Source organism: Diorhabda carinulata, chromosome 2 (assembly GCF_026250575.1).
Source record: "Diorhabda carinulata isolate Delta chromosome 2, icDioCari1.1, whole genome shotgun sequence".
Lineage (NCBI taxonomy): Eukaryota > Metazoa > Arthropoda > Insecta > Coleoptera > Chrysomelidae > Diorhabda > Diorhabda carinulata.
In genome coordinates, this window is record NC_079461.1 from 9,745,508 (window position 1) to 9,759,369 (window position 13,862).

The following is a 13,862-nucleotide window of genomic DNA, read 5'->3' on the forward strand; positions in this document are numbered from 1 at the left end:
TATTATGTTTCGCAGAATAAAATCATTTTAAGTATCTTTTCTTCTAGTTAATACATTTTGAAAACATTGAATTCATCTCATTTGAAGTTTAATGTGTATGGAAATATATTGCAAATGCAACTAATGATTCATTTTTCCTCTTGTCTGATATCTTTATATCAACTACTCATCTTGTAGACATTAAACCTTAAAAATAACTGATATACAATTATACATAAAATGGTTTTATGTGAAAAAATAACTATCCATTGCAAGAGAATCTATTTGGGGCAAGTTTTCTGATGGACCACGAAAAAACCCCTGCTACATTTTTATCGACAAATCAACACTTTATCGTCAAAATAGTGACAAGTCACTCTAGCAAGTACTACTGTCACAAACAAACCGTCAGCTCTTCCACACAATCGGCGCTGATGACGTAGTACCTATTTGGAACGGATCTCGGGCGGTATAAGATATATCCAGACTTCTAAAGGACTATCCACACATATCCGTAACGGGACGGTACCATTGCTCTCAGTGTTCCGTAGCCTACGGTGACATCCCTTGTCATTCACACAGTACCGTATCTTTTTTTATCAATGCACTTCAGTTATCAAACGTGTCTGCTCGAGTTTTCTCCCCACAGCGAATTTCAGTAAAGAAGACTTCGCAGTAATTGCATTAATTTTAACTTAGTAAGTTTGTTAATACTAATCATTTTTCTTGTAAAATTAAGCTGTAATTATTTTCGTAAAAAAAGAATATACACATTATTTCTGAATATTTGCACAATATATTAACAGACTAAATTAAAAATGAAAATTTACCAATTTTGCGAAATTTTCAAATTCGATAGATTTGTTGTTCTAACCTGCTTTGTATCAGAATACGTTTGCTGAACTTGACATTCATTATATAATATATTACGTAGTGCAAATCCCAATTGTCTGCGCCGCCAATGTATTTTCTAACTTTAATATTGTAATGTTCAAAAGAGTATATTCCCAACCGCGACTCTTATCGGTAATATGTTTTGAAAGATGTCATTAAAAGTGATTGTGTCCACACCTTACTCATAATTTAGTATTAAAAATCGTATTTAGTATTGTATATTAAATATTCAGTGATAATGTCGAAAATAGTGAGTGAATTTTCATTTAAATCTTGGGAATACACTGTCAAAAGGATATTTACAACTCGATCTCTTACAACCAGTTCAGATTCAAACAGGTACGAAATAACTTAATTCTTCTACAAGAATGTTTCAATGAATAAAATACTGTAGCTGCAATATTATTGTAATGTGAAGTTTGCTTGACGTTGTGTTGAGGTTATTTTCAATGCCAAGATAAATTGTGTCAGCCATTTCATACACCGTTGCCAGCTTAAACAATAAAATTACTTGTTCGTCGAAATAAGTACTTTGTTTTTTAAATTGTGGTTTATCTTATTAGATTGTGGAAATAACCTTATGCATTTTAATTGGTATAAATGTATCCTCCTAAGTTAGTTTCAAATAAAAAATAATCTTTGTTTTCGTAAAAAAGGTTATTAAAAATTGGACAACTTTTACTACTAAAATTTTTATCAACTTTCGAGTTATGAAGCTTATGCAATGCCACTATCACAAGTTATTTTGTTATTAATTATACAATAAATTATTTTCTTATTCAATTGCTTTTCACTGTATGAAACGAAATACACTCCATACAGTTTAAGACTTTCTAAGAGATGTGTTATTCATTGGCAACGCAGCAATTACGTAACTGTGTAGTGTACCAGCCACCAGTGACGTGAATGTTTCGAATTTTTCTTCAGATTCTCAAGTTAAGTTTAACATTTCTGATAATTAATCTGACATTCCAGTTAATCATATATATGTAAAGAAATAAATTAGAAAATTAGTCTTTTAGATTATTGAGAGAATTTAAATTATCCTAGGATAAAAAGAATGTTTAGTACTTAGCTTCTTGTTTATGGATTTCATCATGAAGGCATGGATTATCTAATTAAAATTTCATCAATGGTAATAAACTTGTTATTACCCAATATCTACTATTAATGCACTATCGTACAATCTGTAAAAGGTTTACGATATTTGTATATAATTTTGTATATAACCATTTTATTAACAATTCAATAACAATAACAAAAAAAAATTGAATTTTTTATTACTAAATATTTCTAATATGACTAGTAAAACTCATATTAATCCGTCAATTTTCACCAATAACGGGACTGATCAATAATTTCGAATTTAAATTATTAATTTAGTTAATTCATGCATATAATTAACAGACTTTTGTTAAATTTATTTGTTTTCTCATTTCATACACATATCATTCTATTATGATACCAATTCAAAACATTTGGTGTATATTAAAAAACATTCATAAAAAGCGATCAACAACAAGTTGATCGGTTATTATAAGGAATCTCCAAGAATCAAATTTAAAGCTCTTCGTTGTCTTGGGACACAATTACTTTAAACAGCAGACAACCAAGTCGAAGCAATTAAGCTTCGACTGAATGGCTGCTGAATACTAATCAACCAAACCTCGCATTATCGATACGGAAATTTCTCTTCTGAAAACAAGACTTCAGTATAGTAGAAGTCATAAAGTTAATGGTAAACCTTTAGTAGGTCGAGTTATGTTTGTTTTTGGTGATCCCTTGCATTGATACTTAATGACCTAGTTTTCTTCTTCTTTAATTACCTTATTGCTCTTGCTTATCCTCTTAGGTAATTGCACTCATAATAATTTGTTGGTGTTTTGGTCATTTTCATCACTGGCAAATAATTAGATTTGTATTTATTTTCTACTCTTGCTCTTCGCCCATTGCGTCATACGTACGAATATTTTATTTGATTATCATATGCCCTTTTATGTTTCTTTAAATCTCTAAATTGTTACTCTGTATGGCTACTTTTTTGTCGCTAATGCCATTCGCTGTCATACAAGCATATATCCATGACGTAAGCTGCTCTTACGTACTTCGCTAGTAAGACTTTTTTCTCTCAAGATTAGACCAAAAATAATTCTTTTTATAGCTATTTGTGTTACTCTTGCTGGTTGCTATAACATTTTTGTTGTTATTATCATGGTTATTTCAATCAATCTTTACCCTTTTCATAAAGTAGAGCAATTATGTTATTAGATTATGCTTCGCAGAATAAAAACATTTCAATTATCTTTAGTTTTGGTTTATAAGTTTTGTAAACATTGAATTCATCTCATTTGAAGCTAAATGTGTCTTGAAATATATCAAAAATGATGTCGTAGAATCTAAATTCAAAAATATTTCAATTACTCTCAAAATAGTTTACAGCTAATGATTCATTTCTCCTCCATTTTGATCTTTCTATAGTCATCTTGATGGTCTTCCTGCTCATCTACACCTTTAAACGCTCTCTACATGTTTGATGTAAATTTTAGTGCCAACAAAAATTATGACATTGTTGTGGTAGGAGGTGGAATTGTAGGAGTCGCTACAGCACGAGAAATAATTAACAGACATTCCAACTTACGTATGGCATTGTTGGAAAAAGAAACTCAGTTAGCTAATCATCAAACTGGACACAATAGTGGAGTAGTTCATGCTGGAATATATTACAAACCAGGTATATTTGAATGTAGTAGCTGGACGCTTGATTTAAAAATGCTTTATTACTATTTGCATTGAAATCGACATCTTGAAATATGCGAAAATCGGGATTCCAGTTATAATACCATTAGTAAAACTAGTTTTTCGTTAGTTGTTGAATATCTGGGTGATTCCGTTCTAACTGTGATTTTTTGTATTCAAAATTTCAAGATTTTAAAATTTAACTTTTCTAACTTTTTTATGCATATTATTCATCTATTTTACTGTAAAAATAAAACTCTAAGAGGAATTTACTACAACTTCAAAGTATCACGAGCAAGACACAAATGTCGGATTTTGAGTTCCACGGTACTGACTCATTTATCCACGGTACTGACATGGTAACTTAAGATATTAAACAAGTGCATCAATTTTCCTCAGTTTGATCATAAACATTAGAATTTATAAGGTAATTAGTTTAAATCATTTGTTACGACAAAAAAAATTAATAATTTATCGGTAAATTCTAGGAATGGACATGACACGGTACTGACATGGTAACTTAAGATATTAAACAACAAGTGCATCAATTTTCCTCAGTTTGATCATAAACATTAGAATTTATAAGGTAATTAGTTTAAATCATTTGTTACGACAAAAAAAATTAATAATTTATCGGTAAATTCTAGGAATGGACATGACACGGTACTGACATTCAAGTGATGTAGTATAAGTTTTCTTTAAGTGGCAAGTTATATTGTATAAAAATAATGTTTAAATATCTTAAGAATTATTCAATTAACACAAAATTTTTATTAATTGATTATTAATTAATGACTAGTACAAAAAAACAATACAGGACATTGAATATCACAGTTAGAACGGAATCACCCATCTATCGGTAGTAGATATGAGCTATATTATTTGAGCTCTGCATATATAAGAGATTTACACTGAAATCCACCATTGACTTTAATCGCTTAAAATTTAGATTTTATGATGCGTCATTGGTGAAACACCCCTCGAGACATGCAGAATTTAGCTAAACCACAAAATTAGTCTTTCAAAGGAAGGATTAGAAAAATTGCAAATTTGACATTTTAATGAAACAAAAAAAGGAAAAACCCATTTTTCAGACCTTTCGCCTTATATCAAATTTTTTTCAGGTGTGAGACAACGACATTTACTTATGAAACATTAATACCAATGTCTAGCTCTATGCGAAATTTTGTATAAAATCATATTTAAATTGACCGGACGTAGTAATCTTAATTTTTTCAATATCATTCTATGGTATCTATATCTTGAATAATATGACTAAATAGGTTAAACTTATTTGCTTATATCGAAAGAAAACAACGTATTTATTAATATAATTTGATTGCTTGTCCTTCTGCTTATGTCGAAACGCATTTTCCAAAAATTACTTCAAATAATAAGTGAAATCAATGCATTTATCTTTAGGTTCTCTCAAAGCAAAACTTTGCGTTGAAGGATCTCAACTATCATATAAATACTTCGACAGTAAAAAAATTCCCTACAAAAAATGCGGAAAACTAATCGTTGCGACAAATCGAGAAGAAATAAAAAAGTTGAAAGACCTTTACGCAAGAGCAATTACAAATAAAGTACCAGACATTCAATATATTGAAGGAGAGAAAGCAATAAAAGCAATCGAGCCTCTGTGTACCGGATTAGAAGCTTTATGGTCGCCTCATACTGGTATAGTCGATTGGGCATTGGTTACAAAATATTATGCCGCAGATTTCGTGGAACGGAAAGGGAATGTTTTCCTCAATTTTGCTGTAAGTATGAAACTTACATTCAGACTAGATCAAAACATCTAAGGACAGGGCGACTAGTGCATAAGTTCTGATATATTACAGCTCGGAATACATACCACAGCACCATCATTTACTTATTATTATTATAAAGTAATTATTTACTCATTTTATTTGCTCTCAATAATTATTAAAAAGTGCAAAATAAGCGAAATTCAAATTTGATAAATGCACCATCCTTGCTGGTGGCGTCAAATACCACGTCCAATCTATCATCGATTGATTAGTACCAAGCTTGAAATTAATAAAAGCGAAGGATATTTGCAGTGTACCTAAGCGTAATCTTATTCCAAAAGCACTGATAGGTTTTCAAGTAGTGCTAAAAACTCGTGTATTTTCATTGAATATTGTAAACTTCCAACAAAGCAAAGGCCCTCTTTTGTATCAAAAAGTTAATGCAAGGGAGGTGAATTATGAGAAGCAACTGTCTGAAACTTTGGTAGAAAAATGTTGTTTGTGGGCAAGCTCGAGGAGGGCTTCATTTACCAGTGGTAATCTTAGAGGTCATCCATAAATTACGTAACACGAATTTAACGATTTTTCGCCCCTCCCCCCGTTCTTGTCACAACTGGTCACATTTAGAAATTATTGAATGGAAACAGCGGTTCCGAAATCTGTTTTATGTCCATTTATATTATTGTTTAATAAAATTAACATCAAATCGGACAATTAACAAAATGTAATAAATGATCATTACAAATGCAAAAACCTGAAATTTTTAGTACGGTACTTTACGTCCAAAATTTGAAATATTTCAATATGCCTAAAATGTAAGAGGTTACCTAGATAATCCGAATGGCCATCCTTTTATTTCCAAAATTGAAGGATATCTTTATTTCTCTCTTTATTTTAATACTTTCACACCAACCTCTTAATCTCCCCAAAAGTAAGAAGACCCTTACCATCATAGCCGTTGCAATTGGTTTTTCGTAATTAATAAAATATTATTATTGCTTTTCAATATATACAGTTATTTTTATTTATTTATTTACAAATACGAGTATATACATGTAAGTATGAGAAATAAAAATACAAAATATACTAAACTACACATTACTATAATATATACACTATATATACACTTATATACTAGACATTACTATATTATTATATACAACAGTCTACAAATATTTCCTGTAACATATTTAAAGTATGTACATATTTGCAATATATGCATTTTATTCCGAAGAACTAGTGGATGAATTGTTTAAATTAATCATGAGAGGTTCTACAGTTTAATCAATAATGTTGTCTAATCCCCACATTTTTTCTTCCACTTTGATAACATGCATTTTTGCCAGTTTTCAGCAGTAACGTTTTTTATAGCTTCGTTTAGTAGCATTCTAACGTCCTTTAATTTAAATGTGTTTTTCCGAGCTCCTACGATTTTAACTCGGGCCCATATCAATTCGATCTGATTGAGTTCACAGTGATAGAAAGGAAGACGGATAATAGTAATTTGGCGATTTCTTGCCACTTCATCAATATTTTATTTCTTGTGGGTATTTTTTTTTATTTTGACAATTGACAAAATTTCGTTTTTCACCAAGTCATTGTTGAATGTAATACTTTTTAGTATTAACCAGTTAATAATGTCTTGTTTTCTCCATGACGTCGTAGGTAGACTTTCAACTTGTCTCGAATGGTAACTGGTGTTGTCAAGAACAATTACAGATCCGACTGGAATAAGATCTAGCATTTGTATAAAGTATTCCCCGAACACATCTGCATTCATATCCTCGTGATAGTTACCGGTTTTTTTATTCGAATAACAGTAGGCCACCATCAACAAAACCACTGTCACTGCCAATATGTGTTACTATTAATCGTCTACCTTTCCCTGATGGAGCTCTCAATCCTGTTGATAGTCCCTCCAAGAAAGCTTGTCTAAAATTGTTAACCGTCTTATCTTGCCAAATTTTTCCTACAGTGTGCCCATCCTTAACCCAAGTCTCATCCAAATAAAAAATAGTTTTTCCTTCCTCCCGGAGTTTCTTAATCGTCCGTAAATAAGACCTTCCCCAACACACGATTTCTTCGGAATCTTTTAAATATGAATTTTTACGTTGTGTATTGGGAATTTTCTTTTATAGAACTTTTTCTTAAACTAAAACTTGTCAATAACCATTTAAGTATACCTCATGTTTTAATCTTTTATTACTCTCTTGCTAAATGTACCTAATTATCATTTTTCCCATAAAAAATTTTACAAATCTTTTTCAAATTAACCTATCTGGTGTAGGTATATACTATAACGGGGGTGAAATATTTACCTGTCAACATCATTCCTTCCTTAAAATACCCCAAAGGAATTATTTTAGCCGATAAGTAAACATAGTTGGAAATTTGAACTTGATGCAATAAATTTCTTAGAAAATAAATGTTGGAATCATTTGCTAAGGTTTAATAAAATAAAATAATAAATTGTTCTTAAATGTGACTACGGCTATGGTGGCCAGAAGAGGGATTGATTTATCACTTTACACTCTTTCCGAATGGAGTATAATTGAAGAAATTAACAAAACAAAAAGTATTAATACAATTATAATAATTAAATATATAAACTTAATATTCTTGAGTCCATGGAATTTGAATCCACTCCTTTAAATTATTTATAATTGGTATAGCAGCCACTATCAGAAACATTAGTTTTGTCAATATCTCTTTCATCCAACCACACAGCATCATCTTCATCGTCCACACAAGTTTTCTGGCACGTCCAACAGCAATTCTTTGAGGACGAAACTTCGCGATAGGTAAAACTTCACGTTGTCTCTTATGTAATTGCTTGTGTCGATTAGAGTCTTAGTATGATGCAAAATGTAGTTTACGGTGAAGATTACCTAAATTACTTATTTTGTTTATTTTAAATATGTTTCGTAAGTTGCAAATCACAAAATAGCAGAACTAAGAACGACTTTGTTTCATCCGTGAAAGTCAGTGGTCGAATGAAATAGAAACAGACATCCTTGCAAGGCGCAATGCGTTTAACGGCATTTATCAAAGATATACATAGTTGAATATGTTTTAGAGGTTTTGGTAAAGTAATAGTTTAAAGATCGTACTTTAATATTTAGATTATAATAGATTTTGCAATGTTACTCCCACCCCCTTGTCCAATACTGTCATACTTCTTCGACCCCCTTCCACCCCCTTAACCTAATTTATGGATGGCCTCTTAGTGACAGTAGCATATTTCCGCAAATATGAGGCACAACTCCTTTCTTTAACCGTAGTGTTACTTTTTTTATCTTGTTTCATAATCTTATGTTGTACATAATTTTCTGTGTCTTCCTTGACCGGAAATAAATTCATTCATGAGTTAGTATTGTCCAGATAGAAAGATAAAAGTTGTACCTTAAGAAACCTACCTGTTACCTTTGTTAGTCATGTTAGGTTCCTATCGACAAATAGCATTACTCACATTAAAATGATGTTCACAACAATGCAAACATGATTTTGAAGATACTTCATCAATTTTCATAACTTTACACCATTGCATTCTTGTTTTCACTTGTTTCGAAACTTTAAAAAACACTTTATCAGGTGTTCTTCTAATAGAGTTTTTACACTTTGGCAAAATATTTGGCGTAAAACCTGTATAAAGTAACAGTCACACTTAAACAAATACTGGACGTGGCAAGTGACGTTATCCGATACTTTAAATATTAAATATTATATTATTTAATATTATTTTGACTTTTTCAACCAAATATATATTTTCTATCGTGTTATAACTATCTAAAGAATGAAAACATATAAAAAACAAATACATGCATATTCCTCGGTATCGGAATTGTTTATGGTAATTATTCATTTTAGGTGAATGGATTCCATGAATCGAAAAACCCCGACTATCCCATCAGAATCTGTTCAACAACCAACAACTCGATTAATGCTAAATACGTTTTAACATGCGGAGGATTACAATCTGATCGATTAGCAGTTATGTCTGGTTGTTCTAAAAATCCAAAAATTGTGCCTTTCCGAGGAGAATATCTTGTGCTTAGGTACGAAAAAGCACGTCTCATCAAAACCAACGTGTATCCAGTACCAGATCCGAGGTTTCCCTTTTTAGGAGTTCACGTAACTCCAAGAATGGATGGAAGCGTTTGGTTAGGACCAAACGCCGTACTAGCGTTCCGAAGAGAAGGTTACAAGTTAGTAATTTTTTATTTATTTTTAGTAGCCGGTCCGGTAGCGATGAACGGTAACAGTAACGAAAACTATTTTTCTTATTCTCTTTGTCGTACATTATCCATTCACGAATGTAATAGATGAATCATTCGATGCATAAACTTGTTTGAATATTATAATTTATCAAATCTTTTTTGGTTCCAAGAATTCGACTAACGTATTATTATGAAGAGTCTCACTAGAAAGCCATTAAATTATAAACATATTACAAACAATTGATAAATAGTAAAAATAATATAAACGTTGCTAAGTGGTGCACAACTATGACTAAATGATTTAGCACAGAGTTGCAATATTTTTGTGCCATGCCTCACCTTAGCCTTTAAAACTCTTCTGATTCTCCCCCATGTAGCATACATAATATTTCGTTATAACGTTAAGTACCCCAACAGGAGACTCTTCCAATATCAATTACAGAAGACAGTTATGCGAGGAACAATCAATTTCATAAATAAGCACGGCACTCATATCAAATTGAAAAATGAAAAATATTGTTTACTCCCCGTATAAAAATACGGTAAACATCTAACAAACCGTCAGTCCATGTGGACTCATTATCTCCACTGTTTACCAATGAAAACATCGAATCGTAAACATGAATGCATTTATATTGGCCGAAGCTGTCGGAAGGCGTATGTACCCAATTTCCTTGAAATATTCCAGCTAGACAATCTGCGATAAGCTGTGGCGTGGCTTGGTGCGAGCGAAATTGATTTGGGGACATTTCTTTAACTATAGATGAAGTATGAATGTATGACAGATTACTCCATCTGGCTCAATTTTTTTTTGTTTATTCCTATTTACCGGGTAATTGAGGGGCGGACTTGTACTGAGAATAACAACTAAGAAAAATACACTTTGCGAGTGCACGAAAATTACAGAATATCTAGAGTCTAGCATTACTGACATTTTAGAAAAAAAAATAAATGAAACTCTATTTTACTCACTACCTTTTAAGGATAATATCTCGGAAAGAGATGGGCTGAGGCAATTTTGTTATAGGCAAGACCCATCTCAATTTCATAAAAGCAATGATCTGAATTTTGTCGCATGAATTTATATTCATATGTTTTATTTCAGGTGGTCAGACATCCATCTCGGGGAATTACTAGAAACAATTACGTATCCAGGATTTATAAAACTAGGTTTTAAATATCTAATCCCCGGAGCTATGGAGATGATAAAGTCTCGTATTGTTAGCTTGCAACTTAGAGACGTACAAAAATTTCTGCCGACCGTGACAAAAGGTGATATAGAAAAAAAAATTACACCTGCAGGAGTGAGAGCGCAAGCTTTAGATGGAAAAGGTATATAAATATGCAAGTTACTTTCCGAATTTATTTTTAAAATATATATTTCAATATGTCTTGCGCACAAAGAAAATATAACGTAGAAAAACATCTATATAGATATAAAGTACATTAAATGTGTCTAACTTTCATTTAACAACAATAAATAAACGCTTCAATCACTCCTCTTTGTCGTTTTGACAAATGAACAGTTGACAGGGCGCTTCGTCTGTGTCGCATCGGCGCCTGTCTCTCACCAGAACATACCCTAAAAAGAAATCCAAACTTAGTTATTAAGGTCGATCCGCACATATCCGTGCCGTAGCGTGACGTGAGGTGCCGTACCTTGATCTTCAGTGGAAAATATCGCCTGACGAAATTCTTAGTAAACTAAAGGGGAAAATACGGCAACGTGACTCTCCGCCAATCTCAGTGCCCTTCCGGTATCCGCCGTGAAAATAAGAAATACGTTCTCGCCGATATTTTCAGTTTTAATACATTCCATGCACAATCCAAATACTGAAGCCATGAGCTTCAGCTGACTGTTGTGCCTTTGGACGCTTCGGACGTAGTTCACCGGTGACAGTCCAATCAAATGATAATCGTTTTGATTCCGGAATGAAGTGATGGATCCATGTTTCATCCATTGTCACATATCGACGCAAAAAATTTGATTAATTACGTGTAAATATGGTCAAACAGTGCTCCGAATCATCAAAATGTTGTTGTTTTTGATCAACTTTTAGTAAGCGTGGCACCCACTTTAAAAAAAGCTTTCTTATAGTTAAATGTTCATGCATAATTGTAAACACACTGCCTTCTGATATCTTTACGGTCTCAGATACTTTACGCAATATCAATTTACGATTAGATATAACCAATTTGTGGACTTTTTTGATGGTTTCTGGAATAACTATACCCATTGAACGACCAGAACCTTCACCATCATCGGTGTCTGTACGACCATGTTTAATTACAGCAAACCGATAACAAATTATTCTTTTCGATAGAGGATAATCCGAATAACAATTTTGAAGTAAATTATTTTTTTCATCAAGAAGCAATGATAAATTAACACACAAAATCCATTGTTTTGAAAATAACAAAAGTAGCTTCATTTTTTGCGAAATGTCATGAAATTTTTTCAAGTTAGTAATTTATAAACGTCATATGGATTTGACAACGGCATCGCCATCTATGTGTCAGTCACACGACTTATTGAGTGATGTAATATGCTGAAAAAATGTTGAACGATAGCCACAAATGATGCGAATGATGTCATTCCTGAAGTTCCTCGCAAGGTATAACAAGAAGGCAACCAATTGCTTAAAGATTTAAATATACAGACTTAGGTTTTCGTTCTAATGACGATTTCGAAACTTCGACAAAGTGTTTTTTATTTTTATATTTATATATTTACAAATATGTTGAATTGTAATAATACAATACAGCTTAATACAGTATTCACAGACGTAATTTATGACAATCCAGAGACCAAAGAAAAGCCAAAGCGTGGTTAGAACTTCTACAAAAGTTAATATGTGACTATACTTTTCTCGAAAAATGAAGGCGGGGTTAGGTGGACAATTCTTCACTACCAACGAAGTTTCAAATCAGTCAGTCAAGGACCTGTCTGAGCTCATTGGTGGTAGACGTCTTTGCAGAGGATATAGAAAAGCTAGTTTCTCGTTGCGATAAATACTTCAAACGTTATGGTGACTTAGTAGAAAAATAAATGACTGTTAAATCTTTTGATAATAAAGTCAATTGTTATATCATCACGTCTTAGATATGGGCCCCATATGCCCGATGATAACAGTTACTTGCCCTCACTGGCATAACAAAGTTTCCATTTTCCTATTTCTTAGGAGAGATAGCAAATTACTTTTCAGTCTTCTTGTACTTACGGTAGAATAGCTATAATTATAGATAACATAATTAGTATTCCTTTTTCAATTCAGTAATAATTGTTACAGGTAATTTGGTAGATGATTTTGTTTTCGATAAAAACACTTCTGGAGGTCCTACTGCGAGCCGTATCCTTCATTGTCGAAATGCGCCTAGTCCTGGAGCTACGAGTTCATTAGCAATTGCAAAAATGATCGCCGAACGATGTGAAACTGAATTCAATCTGAAAGAACTGATTTCAAAATGAAATTATAAATCTACTAGAGCTACGGGCAATTGTGATTAATAACTAAAGAAATATATTTATTTTTAAATATACGAATTAAACCCTTTTTGTTATTGAATGTGTAATAATTTACTTAGTAGAAATTCCTTGGCTACTCCTTTGACCTAATAAAACATTAACCATAAGAATAAAACATATTTCAAAGTGAAAAGACGATAAAGAGAACAATAGAAGGAAATTGAGCGATGAGACTTGTAACCTAGAGTTATATAAGGCAACATTAGAAGCACGCTACTTAGGGAAGGGAAAGGGGTAGAAAAGTAAACATACCATCAATGTTTAGTACGAGTTTGAACAAGTTAGTTCTAAAAATGGATGAAATTAATTTTCCTCCAGACTTGGACAGTGCAATAGAAACTGTTAAAAACTTCATCAGGTATTCGGAGATATTGTTTTGTCAAGAGACTATGAGATTTGGTGACTTAAGACAATTTCAGAAGAACAAGAGTCCATGAAAGTGAAACCAAACTGTGGAATGCCTTAAACTGTAAGAACCGATAAAAATGTTGACAGAATCCAAGAAGTTGCCTATTCAAATAAGTCAGGTGATGATCACAATGATTTGGGAACAGTTGGTTTTGAGTCACTTCACCGTCGATCATCATCAATGAAGTGGCGATTAGAAAGATTTGAGCCAATAAATACATTCCTTTGGCTCCTTAACCTCCTTACACATGAAGTGGGCTCTCCAGATTTTTTTCCTCTTCCCGAAATGGAAAAACAGTTTTCGAGTTCCAGTAATGCTATGAGGAGTGGAAGAACCGTATCAAATGC

At 32.2% G+C, this 13,862-nt stretch overlaps 1 protein-coding gene across 2 annotated transcripts; it reads left to right on the forward strand.

The window, feature by feature from the left end:
• Positions 1-902: 902 nt before the first annotated feature.
• Positions 903-13,146, forward strand: LOC130903941 (L-2-hydroxyglutarate dehydrogenase, mitochondrial). Of its 2 annotated transcripts, none has more exons than XM_057816349.1 (6): positions 903-1,212; positions 3,420-3,604; positions 5,032-5,372; positions 9,231-9,568; positions 10,686-10,912; positions 12,871-13,146. In XM_057816349.1, exons 1-6 carry the CDS (start codon positions 1,112-1,114, stop codon positions 13,047-13,049), a joined length of 1,371 nt encoding a protein of 456 aa, XP_057672332.1. In that variant the 5' UTR covers positions 903-1,111; the 3' UTR covers positions 13,050-13,146. The 2 variants fall into 2 exon arrangements, with proteins under 2 accessions (XP_057672332.1, XP_057672333.1); XM_057816350.1 differs by lacking the exon at positions 903-1,212 and adding an exon at positions 1,755-2,008.
• Positions 13,147-13,862: the final 716 nt, after the last annotated feature.

What these genes read in the sequence shown, in the direction of transcription:
- LOC130903941 (XM_057816349.1), top strand. Translation starts at nt 1,112, where the DNA reads ATGTCGAAAATAGTGAGTGAATTTTCATTTAAATCTTGGGAATACACT. An exon ending in TGGAATATATTACAAACCAG is followed by an intron (nt 3,605 to 5,031) that starts GTATATTTGAAT and finishes ATTTATCTTTAG; the next exon opens with GTTCTCTCAAAGCAAAACTT. An exon ending in GCAAGCTTTAGATGGAAAAG is followed by an intron (nt 10,913 to 12,870) that starts GTATATAAATAT and finishes TAATTGTTACAG; the next exon opens with GTAATTTGGTAGATGATTTT.